The 22,521-nt window shown below is 42.4% G+C and overlaps 1 protein-coding gene across 1 annotated transcript in view; it reads left to right on the top strand.

The window, feature by feature from the left end:
* The window catches only part of cskl (c-src tyrosine kinase-like), a 42,486-nt gene that overhangs the window by 16,456 nt on the left and 3,509 nt on the right, over window positions 1-22,521 (top strand). The window contains exons 2-10 of the mRNA XM_075465360.1: window positions 7,709-7,792; window positions 11,973-12,086; window positions 12,839-12,951; window positions 15,783-16,002; window positions 19,762-19,855; window positions 20,439-20,504; window positions 20,614-20,713; window positions 20,835-20,925; window positions 22,307-22,380. Coding sequence (XP_075321475.1) covers window positions 7,778-7,792; window positions 11,973-12,086; window positions 12,839-12,951; window positions 15,783-16,002; window positions 19,762-19,855; window positions 20,439-20,504; window positions 20,614-20,713; window positions 20,835-20,925; window positions 22,307-22,380 — 887 coding nt within the window. The 5' untranslated portion in view covers window positions 7,709-7,777. The remainder of the gene's footprint in view (window positions 1-7,708; window positions 7,793-11,972; window positions 12,087-12,838; window positions 12,952-15,782; window positions 16,003-19,761; window positions 19,856-20,438; window positions 20,505-20,613; window positions 20,714-20,834; window positions 20,926-22,306; window positions 22,381-22,521) is intronic.

The following is a 22,521-nucleotide window of genomic DNA, read 5'->3' as shown; positions in this document are numbered from 1 at the left end:
TCTCCCTCCATCTATAATTCAAAACAACACTCTTCTAACATTGTAAACATGCACATGGCTCTGGAAATATTTGGACACAATTTTTGTTGTCGTATCTATTTATCAAAACGCCTCCAAGTTACATTTAAAGTTGGAGTTTAAAGGGCTACCGGCTTTAACTTAACTGTTCAGACCTTTGGGCTTCTGAAAGAGTCTTAAACCTTTGTGGGTCTTCATACCTTTGGTTTTGTGACTTGAATGCACTGGGATTTGGTCATTTAGTCAGTCATAGCAGAATATTTTACTTGTTTAAAAAACCTTAGTCGCTTCAACTGTGTGTTTCGGATTGGCCACCATGTGTTATAAGCTGTTTCAAGCTCTCTTATAACTTTTTTGTCACTGCCATTCAGACACAGGTTAGTTTTAGTTAGATTTGTCTAAAGAATGCTGTTCCAGTATGTGTTTACTAAAGCCAAAGGGTCTTCTTCACTGAGGCAACATTTGTTTTCTGCATAATCGCTGAGCTGAAGTAAGATTCCCTCCTCCTTCTTAGCTGAGTTACATTAGTTTCAAACCGTTTTGTTGACGTTATTGACAAATTAAAGCAGATTGGGAGCATGAATTTTAGGCCAAATGCTTCTTCAAACGAGAGAGGAAATTGATCAAACACATCAGTTAAGTGAAATTGGGTCAGTCAGAAAGTCAAAATATGGGTAAATATATTTATTCTACCATTTTCCAGTCCTTGTTGAAAGTTTTATGCACAACAGTTTCGACAAGAGTCATGAAGATATTGGAAACATGTAGGATAGTTTTCTGAGTTCTGTTTCCAGTCAGTTGTGTGGCATTACTTTGCTCACCGGACTTGGAATTGGATATAAATAGATGGTTTTTAATCCTTTAAATATATAACGCTGTCTTTAGTTGAATGTGATGGGAGTTGTTAAATGCTGGCTCAGTAAATTGTGTTTCCTTCACAATATCCTCATTTAAACAGACGCGTATCTGGATAAAAGAATAGTGGTCTTTTCTAACCTTTTGTAGAAGCTATACTATTACAGTGTGATCTATTGAAGGCCCTGGGACTCCTGTGGTCCTGAGAATTGCATAAGTCGAGGGTTTCCCACAGTAGTTTGAGAAACCGCTAACGGCAGTCTCTGTTAAATATCAATCTTATTAGGTGATTTCTCTCTAAGCTTTTATTTATCCAGGGAAGGTTGACAAATCAACCACCAGCCAAACATTCTCACAGTTGCTTGTTCATGATAGGTGTCCAGTACAAACAGATCAGTGATTCTTGGATTTAGGTTCAGCATGTTTAGAGTGGAACATGAATGTCCTGAACTGTAACTAATTCACTACCAAAGCAAATATGTGGACTAAGGGCTTCAAGCTTTATCAGGAGATGCATCTCAGGGCTGATTCACAGACAAAGAACGATGGGAATTTGTGCCATTATTCATTGGCGATTTAAGCTTCAGACGAGCTTAATTTCATGTCTTTGCTAACCATTGTTAATCAAAACAATTTTACCTGCTACAGGATGAACAGCATGTCTTTAAGATTCTTTAAGTCAACATTACCTTGATTTTCTGAATTCAAATTAAATGCATGAGCGTACACAGTAAAAAAAATATACAGACATCAGTTAATATGAATCGCATGTTCAGACAGTTTAAGAAGAACCAAAGTCATGACTCTATCTATGCACTTTATAATGAAAAAAATGCACAATTAAGAAATGAAAAATGCGCTAACACTGACCAGCAACAAAAAAAAAAAAAAAATAGTGAGGAAAGGATGGGATTTCAAGTCATTTTGGGGGATTCTGATAACTTCATAAGTACAAGTACACACACGCAGACCCGTCTGGCAAAAGAGATGATTCTGGGTCAACCATGGACTGTTGATGCAGCTTCTGGGACTCCTGTGCAGAAGTGCCTTAACTGTGTCTGCTGTAATATCCAGACTTCTGGGGTTGTAAAGAGAAGTCACATTATTTAGAAGTCTAAGGGAAAATCCCATTCCAAGTAAAATAGACAACAAAGCAAGGTTTGCTTCAGAGCAGAAGTACCAACAAGTCGGTACCCAAAGGGCATTTGTAGTGTCTGTAGTTCAAAGAAGCTCCCTTTGCTCCTGAAATGCATTTTCAAACAACAAGATGTGAAGACATACCTCAGGTAGATTCCGTGGACAGTGATGTATTATTTGAAGTCTAATGTTAATTCTGAGAATTTGTTACAAAGGGTGTCGATGCCTGGGCCCTCATTTATCAAGCGTTCTTAGGAACAGATCTGTGCGTAAAGCGTGCGTGCAATCATTCCTGAGCAAAGTGTGGGATTTATAAACATGTACTTGAACTTAGAAATGTGCCTAAATCTACGCAGAGTTTTGACCATGCTTACGCACATTGCCTAGTGGTAGAATTACGGAACTCCAAATGGTGTTGATCGCTGCACAGGCAATATAACAATGTTCATTCAATTGTTACATTACAGTATGTCTGACGGCATTTGGGTCCGTGTAGGCTATGCAATTCCAAAGCACGGTGCATTAGACCTACCTGGCGTTCATTGCATTTCTTTCAGAGTGTAACAATAATCGTTTCACCAGAAGACCTGGCAATAATCAGCCTAGTTTAATTGATATGGGTATAAAAGGCACACGTAGGACATGCCATTCAGAACGCAACATGGCCCATCTTGCATTGCTTGAGGATCTGGAAAACCGTGCGCTACGGAGGGAGCGCGTGTTTAGGGAGCGTGCAGATTTATTGGCAGAAAGTAGTGAGTGGCTTCTAAGCAGGTTCAGATTTCCAAAACATATATTGATCGACCTCTGCCGTGAATTGGGGCCATCGATGCGGCATTTCTCAGCCGTCCATGAGCCGAATTCTGCCCACAGTGTTGGATGCGATTATTTCTTTGGGCCCGACTTACATTTGATTCCCTTATGGGGGTCCACGCCAGGCAGACATTAAGCGAGGGTTTTATGGTATCGCGCAGTTCCCCAACGTCATAGGAGCAATAGACTGCACTCACGTCGCACTAAAAGCACTATCACAGCACGAATACAACCTCGTGAATAGAAAGGGGAAGCACTCCATTAAAGATGAACTGAAACGAATGTTCATCTATCATTCAAATGAAATTTTTGTCTTTTTCTAAAACCATCAATCCAACTTGAACTAAATTTTCCGGCCATAACTTGTTAAAACGGCCATTTAAAAGTGTGAATTATGTGGCCTTTGGTGCGAAATTGGCCAAGTGACCGTGACGTCATAGGGTTGACTCCCTTATTTGCTAGTATGGCTGGCTGCGAAAACAACATGCATTTGATGGACTTATATCTCATAAAGGAAACAAAATTCTGATTCAAACATCAGCAGGTCGAAAGAACACACCTCTAACATTATGTGGAAAAACTTTCGTTGAATTTAAGCCACACAAATCGATTTAATATCTATATTGTAGAGGCTCTCTGCACCTCCCGTATGGGTAATGGAAATGAAAGAAAGTTATCATTTTCAGCACAGGATCGGCGGCACAAAACAGCCATCGCTCCTACTACACGCTGATTATTATTAAGATGTTATCAATCAAATGACACAATAGTGTATGTTTGCTGTGGTAAACTGGAAAAGATTTGAACATGCCGGTTTCGCAGATATGGCATTCTGCTGCGCTGTCTTTGACACGTTGAAACCTAACGAAGGGGCACTTTGAAATCCAGCCACTTAAAAAAAACGTATGTGATAATAACATGGTTTTAATGTAAGCTTAATAAACAATGGCGTGGATTAACGGGTCGGAGATCCTCCAATGCGCGGCCCCGTCTGCGGATCCTCACGGGTCGGCGGCAGGGAGATGGGCACCCGGCCTCGGCACGACTGACAGCAGCCATCGGTAGGACTGATCCACGGAGCCTCGGATGTCGTAGCCGGCGCAATCACCGGAGAGACCAGACAGCAATTCTAGCTGGATATGTGTGTAGACCGAAGAGCAGAGCGAGCAGTCCCCTGCTTCCGAGCAGCAATTCAGGTGCAGCTATCGGCAGGCGGCAGCACGCTGTGATACGATCCACCGTGCTCTCAGCCAATAGCAGTGGTCGACACTTGCCTCTCAGAAGCGAACAGTAAGCGAACATTATTATATATAAAAAAAAAAACAAGTCCAGTAATGTCCGATCTGGAAATTTCAGACTCACCTGTCTTCGCGCCCGAGCAGTAGTTCGAGCAGGGACAGTCTCCGTCGGCACACCAGGTCCAGCGATGTCAATAGTTGGAACAGCTTCAGCTAAAAGACGTCTCCTATTCCCAACCATTCCCGCGATCTCCACATTTTTAGTGAAACCGTTGTGATGGAAATGTACGGAGCACAACACGGATGTTGAGGACACTTCAAAATCACGACGATGCCTCCGTACAAACTGTATCCACCGTGCTCTCGTCTTTGCCTTCTCCTTGTCAGCCTCAGTTCCAGTAGTTTTTGGTTTGGGAAACATGTGCAGAGAGATGCCTTCAGTGAAGCTGCTATTTTTGCAACTAACACCATTTGTTCCTCCAGCAACACAATATTTTCCACCGTGCTTTGATGTCTTAGCCATAGATGCCGCCATTACAGTTAGACTACCAGAACTTCTGTGTCAACCCTATGACGTCACGCATTAAAAAAAGAATTCGCACAAAAAGACAAAATGTGGCTCCTTTTGAGCCCGTTTTAACATGACTTCCCGGATAAATTATTATCCAGACAATATCTCATTTTAATCGCAAGGCTTGGAACCTTTAGAATCAGCAGCAAAAACTGTGAAATTCCAACAATTAAAATTCGTTTCATAAGCACTTTAATGTACAGCTTATATGCGACAGTGATATGCTGCTTCTCAATGTCGTTGCCCGATGGCCAGGGGCGACGCACGGTTCCTTTATTTTGCAGAACAGCTCCGTGGGCCTTCGTTTACAGGAAGGAGCTGTTGAAGATGGATGGCTTATTGGTGAGTGTTGCGCAGCATGTTTGCAACATTGGTTATATTCAGTGTTCGAACTACGGGGGGACTCGGGGGATCCGAGACCCCCTGAAACTGACACGAGACCCCCGAAAACACGATTTGGGAAATGTTGGGGGGTCTCTAAAATATTGGCAAAATGTGATTTCCCCTAATGAGTTATGATTGCAGACGTGATGCGTGTGTGGAGGTGTGGAGCCTGTGTGCGTAATTGGCATAAAGCTGTGCTGTCCGCTGCGTATGATTCTGTATTGCTTCTCATGTGTTTTCGAGATCCGAGCTCTGAGTCAAGCGCAAGCAAGCAAGTTCCGGTGGCTTTTAAAGGGAATGTTGGTGCCATATATGGTTACTTGGGGGCGTTCCATGATGCAAATTAGTCTGCTCGTGCCCGCGCAAGGTGAACTGGCAGGTGTGGTATTTATCATTGCAGATTACCTACCTGTGTGTGAACGACCTGTCTAAGAACGTTTGATGAATGCCAATTTTTTATTTTTTTTATTTATTTTATTTATTTATTTATTTATTTTTTGTACTTGGGCACATTCTAAATTTCACTCATACGACAGGATTTAGAAGGGATTCTACGCACTAATGATAAATGAGGGCCCTGGACTTCTGATAAATCTTCAAGCTGGACTCCCCAAGTGCTTTGCAGTTGGTCGCATCCTCAAAAACTTGATATACAGTGCACATTCACAGAGCTCTTTCTTTAGTTCTTGATCTGTTGGTAGAGTAATGAGAGCAAAGATGCCTGTAATGCCTATGCACTGTAGATGGCTCCACAATTTATCTTTACCTCAGAGAGACTCTGCCACTCTAAGGTGCTCTTTTTACGGATACTGTTGCCAAGGAACCTAATTAGTTGCAACTTGTTTCTTTTTAGTACCACTTACTTTTCCAGCTTTTGTCACTCCCATTGCATCTATTTTGAGACGTGTTGCTGCCATCAAATACAAGATGAGACAATTTTTTTAATTAAATAATAACGCTTCTCTCTCAGCTAAAAAAATGTTTTGCTAGGCTCTACTTTAAATTAAATATCGGTGTAGCAAATCTTTATTTCCATTTCAGAGTGTCCCAACTGTGAGGGTGTATGTGTTGGAACGATATTCCTATCTGCACACAATTGTACAAAATGTGATGACTCTCTCTAGTCTACAATGGAAACTTGTCCCGAGTAGTCAGAGGCCCTCTCTGAGAACCACTTGACTAACTGAAGGAGAATGATGTGAGCAGTGTGATGCCGAAGTTCTTGAATAGCTCGCAGGCATTCCTCTGTCCTGGAGCGAGATAAGAATAGCGCTCACTTGTCTCTCTTTTTTAGCACTTTGCTATTAAGTTTGGCTGAAGGTTGGCGAGCCACGCTGCTCTGTTACTGCAGTGCTGCTTTAGGAATTAAGAATGGCAAAGAGAAAGAAGCGCATGCCCTCTGGGTTCACCAAAGCCGCCTGGCCTCCGATATATTTGGCTCTGTCAGTTTGCATACACATCTGCAATGGTCTGCAATTAGGCTGTTTCCTTTTGCAACACAGGATATAGCAGTGCTGTAAAGCTTAGCCATAGATGCTCACAGCGAGAATGGGGCCAGTAACCTCTGACGTCTGAAGGAGATTCATCATTTTCATGGATCAGAGATTACACAGAGCAGTGAGTCACTTTACATAAAGTAAAACGCAACTAGTGAAGGTAGTGGGTTCTTCATTATATCCACACAAGATATGTAGGAGAAAGAGAAAAAATAAAAGGGAGAGTAGGAGTTAAAGACCACATTTTAAGCTCAGATTTCTGGGCTACAAGATAAAAGTTTGTTGTTTTGGTCGCTACTTACGTTGAGCTGATGTGATCCGGCTTCGTTAAGAGCACTTGTAATTGGTCTAAAAGTAGTTAGTGACCAGAGTGGGAATGATCACACTGCCTTCCAAATACAGCCCCTCCCTCATCCGAAGCACTGGAAAATATGCGTCAGCTACTTCCTCCTCCTCTCTCTTCACCCTCCTCAATTCAGCTTCCTGTTCCCTGCACTGGTTGGAAGTGAGACGCTTTGAATGGGAGCTGCAGTCTGAGATTTTATTCAGCTACTTTTGCAGCATCTAGCATGTTGTCTTTTGACAATGAAGTTTTACTTTGACAAGATGAAAATAAACTTCAAAGAGCTGTGAACTTGCGCGGGAATTGCATCAAACATTATCGTGTTCACTTGTCAGACACACTACAAGGCAGAAGAACACACGTTAAACCTTATGCACACGTCACAGTGTCTCTGATGCTCATTAACACACTACACGTAGCTGTAATCTTCAGCACACACACAAGCTTTTGGCTAGACACATTCAACCACGCATGAACTCTTCTGAGGTACAAACAAAGACGCAGCTGTGCCCTCTTTTCCCTTACAGTTTGTCTTTCTGTTCTTTTTTTCTTTTCTGTGTATTCCTCTGTGTCCACCCCAATGTCGCTGTATCGCTGTAACCACCTGAGATAGACTATTAAACGGCTGCAAAAACAAGATAATCAGCAGAATGGCTGGAGATCAAGCATCAGCTGTCTCATTTACAGCCTCAGAACAGTGTAAACAGTTCTAGAAAAGGTAGTATGGTTTCATCATAACCGCACATCTCTGCATCTGTTCCATAGACTGATATCCACTGCATTAAACCTCCTGGATGTGGAAGTTCCTAAATTTTCACATTGTAATGTCATTGTTTTTTTTTTTGTGTTACAGGTCTGATGGTACGAGCTGAACAGTGACCACTGCCTTTCTGAGGACACCTGCTGCCCAATTCCCTTCATCATGTCTGGGATCCATGTAAGTGTTTGTTTTTTCCTTTTAGCACCTTGAGAGAGCACCTTCAAGTTGAGCCAAAGCTTGTTTCTGGCCACATCTTAGGAATTAATTTGTGAGTTATAACACAAATGTCTTCATTGAGGGAAAGAATATGTTCTTTGTTTACAAAAGGTCAGCTTCACTTACCATCCTAATGTTCTACAGAAGCACCTCCCTGGCCATCCTTCAATGCTGTAACTCTGGAGCAGAAGGGGACACTGTGACCACATTTTGATCACAAAATGAATTAGTGAAGCTGTTTTCACACACGGACCTGAAATGACGTAGAGATGTTCTGGAGTGGTGGCATTTGCAAAAGCAAATGTCTGCATCATTTGTTCTGGATTTCTTCTGGAGATTTTCCACCATGTGAAATCTCTAGAACATCAGCACGTGAGACAATGTAATAATGTTGCAGCAAATATACCGTAGCATTTACTACGCGTACGCGATTGTGCCTCCTCTCCTTTGCTTTCTGCTCAGCTGTATGCAGCTTTCCTCATCTGCCAGTCTCATCAGGCTGTAAAGAATGAAGCGATTTCCACAGCCTAATTTCTGCATCAGGTCCTGACTACGCCCCCTCCCCCCCCCCCATTCAGCCATGAAAGCAGTTCTCCAGCAGAAAGCAGCTCATTGTGAAACATGCGTAACCGGCAATTGCAGGAAAAAGTCTAAACAAACTGTCTGAACTTTCTCCTGAAAATCTCAGGTGTTCATGCATGAGAACAGCTTAAGGCTAATCTTGGGTTCCCACCATAAAACTGTGGTGTCTGTGTTGCTTGCCTGTGCTGCTGGGCTGAAGGTGTGTGTGTGTGTGTGTGTGTGAGAGAGAAACTTCCACAGTTTTTTAATATATGGCTTATTTGCCTTGAGTTACAATCAGTCTGTCAGCCAGTAACATAAATACATTTAACACCCTTTTATTGGATTCCTAAAAATCTGATAGACATGAATGCGAATTGCAACTAGACTGAGAAATGGAACCACAAGTCAGTCATTTTTTTAACTAGCCTGTCATTTTATTTATTGTGTTTGTTGAGTCATCAAAATTTGTAGTTTTTTTTGTTAATAACGTTAATAATTTGACAACCAAACATTTATCTTTGATGGGAATTCTCTCTACCTTTCTTACTTATTTATGGAGCCGCCGGCATGTTGTTCTGGTCCAGTGGCTTTCACATCTGCATCTAAGCTATTAGTTGTTGGCAGTCAAGGGGATGAATTCAGACTCCACTGTCACATATTTTAAATTGCTCGACACTTGAGTTATCCAGGGCAGCTTCTGTGAAAGCTTTGGATATAAACTATGTAACAATTCAATAATTCTGCTGAGAAACCTTGGTTTCTGATTGATTAGGGTGGGGTGATCAATAATTTAAAAGAAAGATTTCTCAATGTTTTTTTTATTTTTTAGCATTTCGAATGACATTGTCACAAGAAACAAAACTTTTAAAATGCAGCGATTTAACTTGCCTGGGCCCTGTGCGCATGCTCCATAGTTGCTGTCAAGTACACAGAAGATGAAGCTGGTAACAATGAAGAGTAACCACAAGGGATAGCGTGCATCTTTTTCAAAAAAAAAAAAAAAAGTGTTTTCTGAATCCATCAGAAATTGTGACTGGAAATCCACTTATTAAGAATGCGTGTCCACTCCTGGTTACTTGAAGTATTTCCAGACTGTCTTTCTGCTCTAATAAAACCCAGATTTTTAGAACCGCTGCGTCATCAGACAAAACCGCCTTACAAGCAACTTAAAGACGACGTGTGTGCGGTGAATTCAGCTGGACCTGCATGTACGACGATCCACGGAAAAAGTTGGAAGCGGCAGAATCTTTTGCTCACACACTCCACAGGTTGGAGGCATCTGCCATACTTCACTTTTTTGAGTTGATTCCCCTCTGGCACATTGACTCTGGGACAAAGGACGGTAGTCGAATTAACTGGAAGAGATGTGCCAAAAACCCCACCCTACAGAGGCCGCATGGGTGAGACACCAAAGGCATCCCCAGAGGTCCCATTTCCATGCCCCAGTGAGTCAGAGCTGTTTTGGCATGAGGGGCCCTACACAATGTGTCTGTTTTGATGCTGGACTGATCAGTGTACAGCAGGGCTATTCAAATGGCGGCCCGCAGGCCACATACGGCCCAGAAGCAATACCCGAGTGGCCCAACTTGTGGTTCAGCCAAAAAAGCGGAGAAAAACCATGAAAAACACAGTTCGCCAAAATGAACTCAAAATTCCTACGGTAGATCAGAAAGTGAATGCAACACTCCATGTAGCCTAGCAACACACAACCAACCCACAAGGCAGCGCGTTGTTGTGAAAGTTACTGAAAGAACCATGTTAGCATCTCAACTTCAACTGAAAAAGTAAGTCTCTCTCAACCCTCGAACGAAAAATTGACGATGAAAATCGTTGTTTTAACCCCGCCTGGGTGGACAGATACCGTTTTATTTTACCACCAACTCCAAACGCCAAACCTATGTGTTTACTTTGCAATGACTCTGTTGCGGTACTTAAGGAGTATAATAGACACCACCTGGAAAAACACCCGACTTTCCGGGCAAACTTTCCAGAAGGATCTCAAATGAGGACCTCAAAAGTGCAAAGTTTAATTGCGTTGTACAACAGGAGTCGTACAACTTTGGTGCGGACATGTACAGCTCAAGAGAGAGATCCTTGATGCTTCTTTTTTATTCAGTTAATTGCACCTTGTGATGTGCTACAGTCAGATATGACCAGAATGTTACTTTGGTTTCATTGCAAAAGGGAGACAACATTTTGTGACCAAAATATTCTTTTTAGTATTTTAAAGTGAAAAATAGCATTGCTGTTACCTCAGGTTCTATTTATTTAGAGATGTTTTTAATGCACTTTTTGATGTTCTCATGTCAGATATGTTTATTTCATTCAAAAGGGATTCAAAGGGATTCAAAACCATTTCATCACCATTGATGTGCACTTTTTGTTTTAATGCCTGGGTTATTTCAGGAGTGAGAGTATTGTGACTACCTCAGTTCATTTAAAAGTTTTGAAATGTGTTTTTATGACTATGTTTTACAAAAATACAAACAGGGGACATGATGAATAAACATCACGTTATTTCTTTATATTTGTGTTGGTTTTAAATTTGTCATTACCTCCTCCTTACTGGCCGCTGAAAATGTCCGGCCCGGCTTAAGGTCTCGGTTTTAAAATTTGGCCCAACTGAATTTGTAATTGAATAGCCCTGGTGTACAGTAAGTTTTCAGCAAAAAAGATGAAAATTGAACTTGACATTAAATTCAGCAATGTGCCCCCAGACATTTTAAGTTCCTGAAGGACCAGACAGAAGTTTCCCCCCAGAAAACATTTGAATGAATCCACTTAATCTGACCTCACTGAAATGAGCAACACAGGATTGGTGAAGCTTTTCTGTGTTGTTCTGTGTGTACCAGCAGCCATCAGCAGTTCTCCTATACTCATAATCACTATTGACTGAAACGCTTCTCTGAATAAAGCTGCAGGCTCACTCACACCTGCTGCTCGGCACTATAGCTTTGTCATTCATTTGATTGATGTAATGCAGCCATGATTTCGATCACATTACTGAGCAGATCAAACGGCGTGGACAGAACCCACTCAGCTTTCCTGGCAGATTAGATGTGCCAGGAAACAAATATTATGAGGCCAGCAAATTTGATGACAGTAAAGCCTTCATCTGAGGCGGTGGTCAGCTTAAATACTTTGATCAAACTGCAACAATCACCAGATGTTCTGGTTATTTGACTTGCGTGTCCTCTAAGTAGGCCTCTGTAACATTCAATTAGAATTACGTAAACATGTATGTTCACTTTTTCACTTTGTGGATGATTGGCGAAGGACACACAAGCTTCAAGTTTTAGGTGTTATTGTTGTGACACAACATGGGACGAGCAGGTAAATCCCCCAAAGAGGCCTTCAGCTCAGGAACTGTCCGCCTGCCTGGCTGTGCTGTGAATGATTGTTGAACTCGGCTTTTGCAGAGCTAAAGACTGTGGAACTGACTATTTCCACGTTCTTCCTTCAGCACCTCGAACGTTGACCCTGTTGCTGTTAGTTTTTAACTGGCTCCTCACAGCTCCTGGTGTTTAACTGAACAGTACCATTAAGAATCGGTTCCTCTGTGTGTTGTTCGTTGCAGGTGCCATGGTCGACTGGCACAGAGTGTGTAGCCAAGTATAACTTCCAGACCGCCAACGAACAGGACCTGCCCTTCTGTAAAGGAGACGTACTGACCATCATTGGAGTCACCAGGGTAAGAAAATGGGTGTCACCCTATATGCAGTAAATATAAATGAAGTATCGGTAGCATAAAAGTCAGAGCTGCTGTCCTGGTAAACTGGTCATCGTTAACAGAATGAGGGAATTGTTAAAATCTTTTGTTTACTTCCTCTGTACATTGAAAGATGTTTGAACAGACATGCAACATAATGGATCTCCATGATCTATGACTCCTATCTTCATATTGTTGTAGGCTATTTCCTTTCAAGCTGCTCTACGACCCCATACTAGTAGCTCATCGTTAAAAGTGTCAAAAGACAAATAAGTATTGTACCTAGCATTTAATATATAATGGACACAGGCATGGATTAGCAGTCAGGACAACAAGGCCATTGGCAAATGCGCAGTGTGGCAAATTTTGTGTTTTGGAGTAGTAAAAACCAAAGAGCTGCATGAAAAAGTGTATCAGTTTTCGAAAAGACTTGTAGCCTAATCAGTGGGATTCCTTATTGCTGGAGGCGCTCTCTGGTTTCTGTTGATGCTTCAGATCTGCAGTAGTGCAATAACTTGTGCCCTCAAGCATCTGATTGAAGCAGTGGTGTTTAAGTGGCTTCCTATCTCCATTAAGTGTTGGGCGCTGCAAATATCTGGCTGGGCCGCTTTATCTGTACATCAGAATCTGTGCTCTTCTAGACGGACCCGTGGGGTAGCAATGCCCCTCATCTACAAAAAGATTTCCTTTTTTTTAGTTGATGCTGTAACTTGTGGCTTGTTTGACTGTTTCAGGATCCAAACTGGTACAAAGCAAGGAACACAGTGGGCAGAGAGGGCACCATTCCAGCCAACTATGTCCAGAAAAGGGAAGGAGTCAAGTCAGGAGGGAAACTCAGTCTTATGCCGTGAGTATCAGCCCGTTAACAGACTGCAGTGTTGACTTCAAATGAAGGAAATTCCTCCTCTTAAAAGTCTTTAGCTTTTTATTGTGATCTTCTGTTATCTGTGTCACTGCCACAGAGGTTAGAACCATCTGTGCGTTACATCTGAGTGACATTACAGTCTTTCTCAGACTGCAGCATTTCATAAAAAGGACAACCTAACAAGAGGCGTATGCTAATGAAAGAAGACAGGAACGCCAAACTGCTTCTTCTGCAGCATCAAAACACAACTATGAAGTACTGAGAGCTCTAAAAAAAACACCAAATAGTTCATGTTTACCATTGAAGTGTAAAAAAAAAAACGTGTTTAAACTTCGTTAAGCAGAAGAAAGTTCTTTAAGTGGAAAATGTAGTTCTAAGAAGAAGTTCCAGTTGGTTCCAATGCAAAATGTACTGAAATGCTTTCAATAAATTATTTGTTATCTTGGTTGCGTCTCTGCAAGAGTAGCTCAAGGTCTTCAGATCCTGAGATCATCCTTCTGCTCAACACTCCCATGCATGGCAGTCTTGTCAGTGGGTTGTGGTTCAACTCGGTGACATTTTGTTGGCAGGAAGCATTTAAATAGACGTTTGACCCTCTCTCTCTTCATCAGTGGCTGCTGAAAGCTTTAACCTCTCCTGTTGCCACTCATACTGCCTGTCCACACTCGGTCACTGTGTCACCCAGCTCTGGCATGTTGGTGTGTGTGTGAGTGAGTGTGTGAGTGATCTGTAGAGGCCTGATGGTACTTTACACCGGCCTTGTTAAGCAATAATGACTTTACAAACACGTGCCGGCATATGTCAGAGAACTCTGGTGCTGGCTTCAACTCTAGCTGTGCTGCAGCTCTTAAAGTTGAATTATATTTCATAAATTTTTTGTCACAAATGGCCATCCTCATATTTATTGATGTGTAAGTGTTCCTGTGGTCTTGTTAGCCACTTTTTAATTGTATTTGCAGATGTTATCATCTTGGAAACAAGATGCACATTTACTCAAACTCTTTCTTTGTGTTTGTTTTTGCTTTGACTTGCATACTCTTTCCACGACCTGACGTTCACATCGCTTCCTTTGTGATCACTGCACTGCTAAGTGTATGTTTAATGCTCGAGCCATTAAAATTTGTTCCCCTGGATCCACTGGCTGTAACCCACAGGGACGTTTTGATTTTGTCACGAATCACTAACAGATGTCTCAGAGAAGACCTCTCCCTCTATTCTGCATTACATTAAGGGTTCAGCTGTGGTCTTCTATCCCCAAGCTCACGCCAATTGGTTCTCAGCAGAAGATCCAGTCTCATCCACCCTTCCAGCCATCCGTTCTGTCTGCTGCCCCCATGTGGCAGACTTCTGCTCCGCAAAACAGCATTGACCTAAAGAAAGCCGGGCCATTCAGCCCCGCTATCCTACTTCCTTCTCCACATTGGACCGGACGAGTTGTTTACCCCATTTTAATGGCTTTTTCTTATTTCAATATGATGTCATTTCTGAAAACTGCAGTCGATTTCTGGGGACAAAGCAGCAAGTGTGTGCACACTGGGTGTCGAACCACAATACTTGGCGTCTGCTCTCAGATTAGTGGGAGTTAAAGAGCTGCTGTCCATCGGAGAAACTGCCTGTGCTGATCTAATCAACTCAACCCCTATTAAGCTGCTTCGCCACAAGGGCCTCTGCTGTCTCAGGAGGCAGAGTATGGAGGAGGAGGGTGTGACGGAGGCAGCCACAGGAAAACAGGGTAAATCAATTAGAGCAGTTAATTACCACCCATTGACCAGCCAACGCCTATAGGAAGTACCCCCACATGGTGCCCCGCTGTTGGTGGCAATTGTGACCTGTCACACAAAGGTGGGCCTAAATCCATGACATGATGTTCTTCCAGTGAGGTTGTTAAGATGCAGGAAAACGCTTTTGCAGACTACAGGAACCAGTGGATTTTTCTGCTGCTGCTACACTAAGGAAAGAAATGCATTTAGACTATGGAACAGCAGACAAGTGTGATGCAGCGTTCTAATCCATCCATTAGAAGCCTTTAGATGTAGACATCAGATCATCCAGCGAGCCTGGACGTCCGGAAGCAAGCATTTTATTTGTGATCAAAGGAGGTTGAAACTAGCACAGCTGTGACCACCTCTGTAACTCAGCAACAGCCTGAGCAGTTTAATTTTTTCCCCCCAGCTTTTTTTACTCTGGCATGTGGTGAAAGGTCTGTTCTTCTCTCAGTCTACCTGACCCCCATCAGGAATGGGTTACTCAGCCCGTCCTACTCCCTGCATTGCCTGAGCATTTTTTTTTTTTTTTTGCATTTTCCTGTTATTGCAGTGCCTGCATGTCAGTTTCCGACTCTGCCCCCAGACTTCTTGCGTTTTTGTGTGTGTGTGTGTGTGTGTGTGTGTGTGTGTGCGCGCGCAGTGTTTCCTGTTGTTTGGGTCCAGGTACATTCTCACTGACTCCCTGAGAGGAGACGGCCCCACCCCTGCACCGCTCAAGCTGAACAGACTGGAAGTGCTGTAACCAGCTTCCCATTACTGCCCCCTCTTGTTTTTCACTTTTTGTTTCAGAGGAAGACTCTGGATCTCTGGATGGTTGAAATTGCAAATGAGTGTAATGAAAATGACGAGCAGTGTGACTATATTTGGAGGTCTGAAGGTTTTTGGCCTTCTTTGTCCTCACAAATAAGGACTGACACACATTGTATTTTCTGTATATGTATCATAGTCCACCATTGTTTCATGAACATTAAGCTGCGACCACTCACAATGTCGTGATCTCTGCGCCCTGCTTGTCCTTCATTTGCCTGCTCTCCTCCCTCCCACCAGCTGGTTTCATGGGAAGATAACTCGCGAGCAGGCAGAGCGGCTCCTCTACCCTCCAGAGACGGGTTTGTTCCTTGTCCGGGAGAGCACCAACTATCCTGGCGACTACACCCTGTGCGTCAGCTGCGACGGCAAGGTGGAGCACTACCGCATCATCTACCACAATGGCAAACTCACCATCGATGAGGAGGAGTACTTCGAGAATCTCATGCAGCTGGTGGAGGTGAGGTTTGATGGAGAACGCAGCTTTTTAATTCACATCATACCACTGGCATTCAGTGTTGGCAGCTGTAAAGAGTCATTTGACACTGTTAAATGTTGACTACAAAATGTTATTTCACAAAGTTTATCCGCAGAAAACAATCAGCTGCCAGTTATATAATAAAGTGAATGGATGAAAAGTCAAATATCCCCTGGTTACAGCTTATATGGTAGTAAACCGTCAAATATGACAGATGCAGTCAAAAAAAGAGCAGCAATTAGGCAGTAATTACAGTACTTGCAGCCTCGCAAAGCTTTGTTGAATATTCAGCTTCTGTGATGCAAATAGAACACGTTGGTGCCCTTAAACAAAACACGGTCATAATCATTCCTGTGAAAGGGTATAATTTTCACTGCTTATGTAGTCAAGATTTCTTTTTGTGTGCATCTATTCTGTATTCCTGCTTATTCCATGTGGATGAACCTGTGCACAGTTCACACTGGGCAAGAAACAGGCTGCAGCACAGACCACCAGTCAGCCTTTGTATCTCAAAGACTGAGCTCATCATCTACCAGGTAGCATATTGAGTTGGATTTCTATAGTTCAGACATAGGTCCTCTCAATGCACTCAATGCTGTGATATCATGGCCTTCTATATGATGGAGACCTTCTGACTGAACCAGGATCAGTGAGGGCCTCGCCTCTACTAACTTTGTCATAAAGAGTGTTCAAAACCGTAAAGTAAAAAATGGCTTTTCTGAGTATCCAGTTGTACACTTGTAGACTTATTCATCATGGTAATGATATGAATTTGCATAAATATAAGTAAAATGCATGAGGCGGTGTTTAAATTTCTCTTATACATTCATTTTCCAAAGATGCTGGCAGTGTAATGAATAAAATTAACTTATGCCAGGTCGTGCAGCAGTATTTTTGCACTCAGTATCCACATGGACTTTACCCAAAAGACCGGACTCGTGTACACGTTGAAAAAGTTGTCTGATCCTCAGTCACTGACTCTTATCTGAAAGCAGGTTCAGAGGAAGGACAGAGAACAGAGAGTGAAAGACAGGAGACATGGTAGCAGAGAGAGGAAAAAGAGGCCTTTCATCCTCTCAGATAAAGAGAGGAGCTGGATTGGCGGCTATCACACTTTTAATTGCTCTTCATCTTTTTACCCCGCGGGGCGATGGAATTGGACGATAGGAATGTGCCAACTGGCAATGAGACCGTCGACATCCCTGGTGCATTCTTGTTATCAGCCACCCACAATCTCTATCTCTCCAGCCCTCTCTCGTTCACACCCTCCAGGCTCGGTTTTCCCTCCACTTCCTCTCTCCACCTCCCTCCCTCCCTCTGTCTCTCTCTGTGTGTCCCCCTGTGGATACCTGGCATATTGCTTTCTGTCCTCCTCTCTTTGTTATCCATCTTGCTCGCTTTCCTCTGCTGTCTCGTATTTGCTGCTCTCCCTCACGTTGTCTCTGCCAGTCTGCATTTCCCTGTAAAAAGCCTCTGACAGGATTCCTCACATTCTTATGTGTTTTTCCCATCTTGCTCGCTGTTCCCTGGACCTGTTGTTGTTGGTCACAGCAGGTTTGACAGTAACCCAACCATACACTGAGGGCACGTACTCGCTGCTCATAAACATACTATTTGCTGACAGAACCGGGCTTGCTTTATGTCAGCCATCGCACCCACAGTGATTTTTACGCATGCGATAAAAGCAACGATAGCGGCATGTGGTGGAATTGCACAATGGAGAGTATTGTCCGTTTTGGTCCCATTGTGTAATGTGATTGCACCCTTCTGTGTTAATTACATACACGACAATCCTAATTTAGCCGAGACAATTGTGTACCAAAAATACATTTTCATGCGCTAAACTAAATAGAAGCAAACATGTTACACAAGCAGCATTTCCAAGATGATATGCATTCCACATACAGTGACAAATGGAACGGCTTAGTCACAGACAAATGCAGAATTTCATCTGAATGCATGCATTTGTGTTTGTGGGGTGACTGTTTCTGTGACTCCATTTGTCAACATCAGTGTTGAATAATGCAGTAGAACACCCTTCCTACACTGTGCTGCCCCCTGGTGGTCGTAATGAATAATCTGCAGTTGTGTAACACGGGCTTCCTTTTTTTCAGAGACTCTGATTTACTGTTTACCTCTTAAAGTTCCTTCTTTGTTTTTTTTTTTTTAGTTTTTCTTGAATCTGTATGCAAAATGCTAATATTTCATCTGATACCTGATTTCATGATAACACGATGCAGACTGCCGTTTGTATGGTTTGTTGTGTTTCTCGGGCTGAACGGTCAGATGCACTGACCTCTCTCACACATCAGACTTCACTGCTGCTGGTTCCTGCTGCTCCATACCTCTCAGCAGGAAGCCACACCACAGTCGGGGGTACCTGTCTGGCGCGGCGGTCTCAGTCTCCAGCAGAGCGCCCCCAATGTCTTGGTTTTGATTGACTTTTGTTAATCCCTCTGATTTTTTTTTTTTTTTTTTTTTTTTGAAGATGAAAACATTTTTATAATATGACAGTTACAGATTAGATATAAATTAAATTTTTAAAAGTGGCATTGCCTCATTGTTGTAGCCCTTGCTTAACTTTACAAAACCCACAACAACCACCAAGAAGCTCAGAAATAGACTTAAAGACATGTAGAAATATCACAAAAGACCCACAAACAACAGCAAAGAGTCAAAAGAAGACCAACAAAACAACCATCAAGAGACTAAATGACGACATGCAAAAATGCAACAAAGACAAAAACACTAAACAATCACAAAGATAAGATAACAATAAGGAAACCTTGAACAAACCAATAAGAGCAATAAACTACCAAAAAGGATAACATAACAACCGGCAAATGTCAGAACAACCACCAAGAAACGTAAAAAAAAAATGCCAAGACATTTAAACAAGTACCACGAGATTCAAAACGACCATAAAGAGACTCAAAGTGAACACATGTATGTATAACAAAAGCTCAGAATGAGGGAAAAAAAAGAGCCCAGAACACTCAAAACCAACACAGAAGCAAAGAAATAACTCTCACTAAGAGACTGTAACTGATCACTTATCCTGAATTTCCTGTGGGAAGAATAAGCTGTTGATCGATCAATTGTTCATTAGAAACAAATTGATACTTATAAACAGACTTTTTAAAAAAAAAAAAAGTCTTTAGTTCATTCTGATGTTAGTCAAATCACAATATTAGGCCATGGCTTACTTTATTGTCCATTATAAATAGATGAAACAATCATTAGCATTTCATACACGTCTCTGAATTAAGGTGGGCATCTCATTCTTAGCTTTGTCTAAGGGGAGGCCCCTGGCTCCTCCTTCTTTATTCCATCTTTTATATGGAAATGAAGCAGGGATTCTGTTGTCCCTGAAGACAAACATTCATAACGGTTGCAACTGTCATGTTGTGTTGCTTTGGTTTAGCCTCCCCACATTACATCTTACAACTTTCTTTTCATCACTACCTTGATGTTCCTCTGTAGAGTGTTGCAGCTGAAAACCTTGTCCTTGCTTTTGTTTTGCGTATCAAAAGCTCGTATACAGATTCACTGGTCTGGATTCATCAGTCCCTGATCACTCAAGCAGCTCCCCACTGGCAGAGTACAGAAAATACTTTTCCACTTTTAAAAGTTAAAGGTTTGAAATTTTACAGATGAGCCTGGATGGGGGGGGAAGGGAAGTTGGACCTATATATCTATCGTAAAAGACAAACCTTTAATTCTACTGAACTCTCTCTGCAGCACTACACCAAAGACGCCGATGGCCTTTGTACCAAGCTGATTAAACCCAAGTTGATGGAGGGGACTGTGGCAGCGCAGGACGAGTTTTCCAGGAGTAAGGACACACTGAGCTCATTACACTACTCTACAGGGACTCTGTCACCGAGGCACATTGGGACATTTGTTTATTTACTGCCACATTAACCGCCAAAGCACACACACACACACACACACACACACACACACATACAGTGTACAGACAAAGCCTACATCTCCGTTAAGGTTGTGCTTTGATCGCCAACCTAATAGCATTAATCAGCATAGGATGATTAATCTTTTTGTGTGTGGAAACGACTGCTGGGCTTCATCAGCATTCAAGGTCAATCCGGATCGCCCTTTCCCTCCTCCTCCTCCTCCTCCTCCTCCTCCTCAGTCTGTCTTTAGCACTCCTCATGTTCCCATCTGACCTGACTATTTTTTATGCAAGAAAAATGAAAAATTCAACGTTCTAAGATTAGAACTCTTAGTCTGACCAGAGGAAACTGTCATTAAAATGAAAGTGAATGTTTTAATCAATTATCTGAATAATGGCAAGCTGTTCTGGTTGAGTCATAGAAGCATGTGGTTCCAACAAAAGGTACCTGGACTGTTGTACCTTCATTCTGATTGCTAAGTGTCCTTCTGCCCCCTTATGGCAGGTGGTTGGGCCCTGAACAGAAAGGAGCTGAAACTCCTCCAGACCATCGGCAAAGGGGAGTTTGGAGGTAATAAACTATTTTCATTCTGCGTCACTTCTGTAATTACAGTAACAATAGTCACCATGGAGACTGTCCTGTAGCAGGGAGGAAAAAAAGCGCTCTGTGTCCTTTTCAGATGTGATGGTAGGAGACTACAGAGGGACCAAGGTGGCGGTCAAGTGCATCAAAAATGATGCAACAGCGCAGGCTTTCATCGCCGAGGCCTCTGTCATGACGTAAGTACTGTTGCCCTGTCAATCGGTAAAGAGTCTGTCTCTGCGCATGTGCTTTTCCTCGTTCAAATTTCCCTGTACACTAACCATATATTTCACCGCTACTGTTCGTGTGTCTTTTCAGGCAACTGAGGCACAACAACCTGGTGCAGCTGCTAGGTGTTATCGTCGAGGAGAGGGGCAGCCTCTATATCGTCACAGAATACATGGCCAAGGTCAGTCATACAAGTTGCACTCGGTGGTCTCATATGAAAAGCTAACATTTGAACTGTTGTATACAGACTGGGATGACAGCATGATCTTCTTTTCTATTAAGGTTTTTAAAAAAATGGAAGAAAAAGAAAAGATAGGATTATTAAGCTGCTCATGAAATGATCATTGTTTGTTAGCTCAGCTTAGCACGAAGACTGATGGAGGCAGATTCAGAAATGGGAAAGAACAAAAACTTTAACGATAATGATGTTGGCGTCCACAATGCTGAGAGACAATGTTCAGTAAACAGTGGTGTATGTTGAGGAGTTGAGAGTCTATACCGCTCTGTTATGAGAGCTGTCATCCTACGAGGACAAATCAGTTTGATCCTGTCCATCAACAAAGAATTTATCAATAAACACCAAACATCAGAGACCCTATAAGTGCCAGAAAAACTACTTGGTGGTATGTCACAGTTCATTTGACACTTTTTTTTTTTTTTTCCTTCGGTCAAATTCGGTTTAATTGAATGTTTAATGAAGGGTAGCCTTTGGCAACGGCAGGAGGAGTTCAGGTGTTTCCGACACCGTCAATTAGCTTCTACTGAAGAGGTACCCAGAAATGCCAAATACACCATTAATAGTGTGTGATTTAGGTTTCATCTGTACTTGGTATAAAAATAATAGCTGTAAGTGAACAGTGACAGGCACAGACTTTGACAGTCTTTTAGCACCACAGAGCAGAGAGCAGGACGTAATCTGCCATGATCGTTGATGTTACAGTTGTGGTGTGAACTCCGATGTCCACTTAATTTGGAACAATATAAGATAAGAGACGAGATGAGATTTATTTACCCCCATATGGGAAAATTTTAGTTAAGGTGCCATTACATGTTCACAGGAAGCAATCTTTTTTTATTTTTGTGGCTCGGTTTCAGGATTGTTTGCGTTACGGTTCTTGTGTCTTTTCCAGAATCGTTACACCTGGAATACGAACAGCCGCTGAACAGTTTGGAAATCTGTCTGTCAGCCACTCTAAAGCACTTTGTTACCACTAATGTGTGCAAGAAAACGAGCGTGCGGGGACAGTTCAGCGTTTTACAGGAGGTGTATATGAGCAGTTATCAGGCAGATGTTACTAACACTGACCAGAAGCAAAGTGGCACACATGCTTTGATGTCCTGGAGCGGTGGCTTTCTAAAAGTTTGAAAATTGACACAAAAAACCCTCTCATACAAACAATATGTGTTTAATCAAGGTAACGCCGCATTTAGAGGAGTTACTGGCAACCGTAGGGCCAGTAGTTTTTCTCCTGAGTCATAAAAACTCATAAAAACGTTGTGCACACGAGGTATTCATATTTGCGTGTTTTCCACATGTGTTGATGAACTGAACTGTACCACAGGGCAGCCTAGTGGACTACCTGCGCTCCAGAGGACGAACTGTTCTTGGCGGGGACTGCTTACTCAAGTTCTCCCTGTAAGTCTTTCACGTATTTTTCCGATTTGTACAAAAGGCAGATGTTAGCAGCACAATCAGCTCGGGTTTGGGAACTCCTGTTGTTGCTGTTGAGATTTAAAGTTTTTTGTTGTCTTTTTTTTTTAAACTGTGTCAGCTCTT

Source organism: Odontesthes bonariensis, chromosome 1, assembly GCF_027942865.1.
Source record: "Odontesthes bonariensis isolate fOdoBon6 chromosome 1, fOdoBon6.hap1, whole genome shotgun sequence".
NCBI lineage: Eukaryota > Metazoa > Chordata > Actinopteri > Atheriniformes > Atherinopsidae > Odontesthes > Odontesthes bonariensis.
The sequence above is the reverse complement of the archived record's forward strand: the minus strand, read 5'-3'. Positions and strand labels throughout refer to the sequence as shown.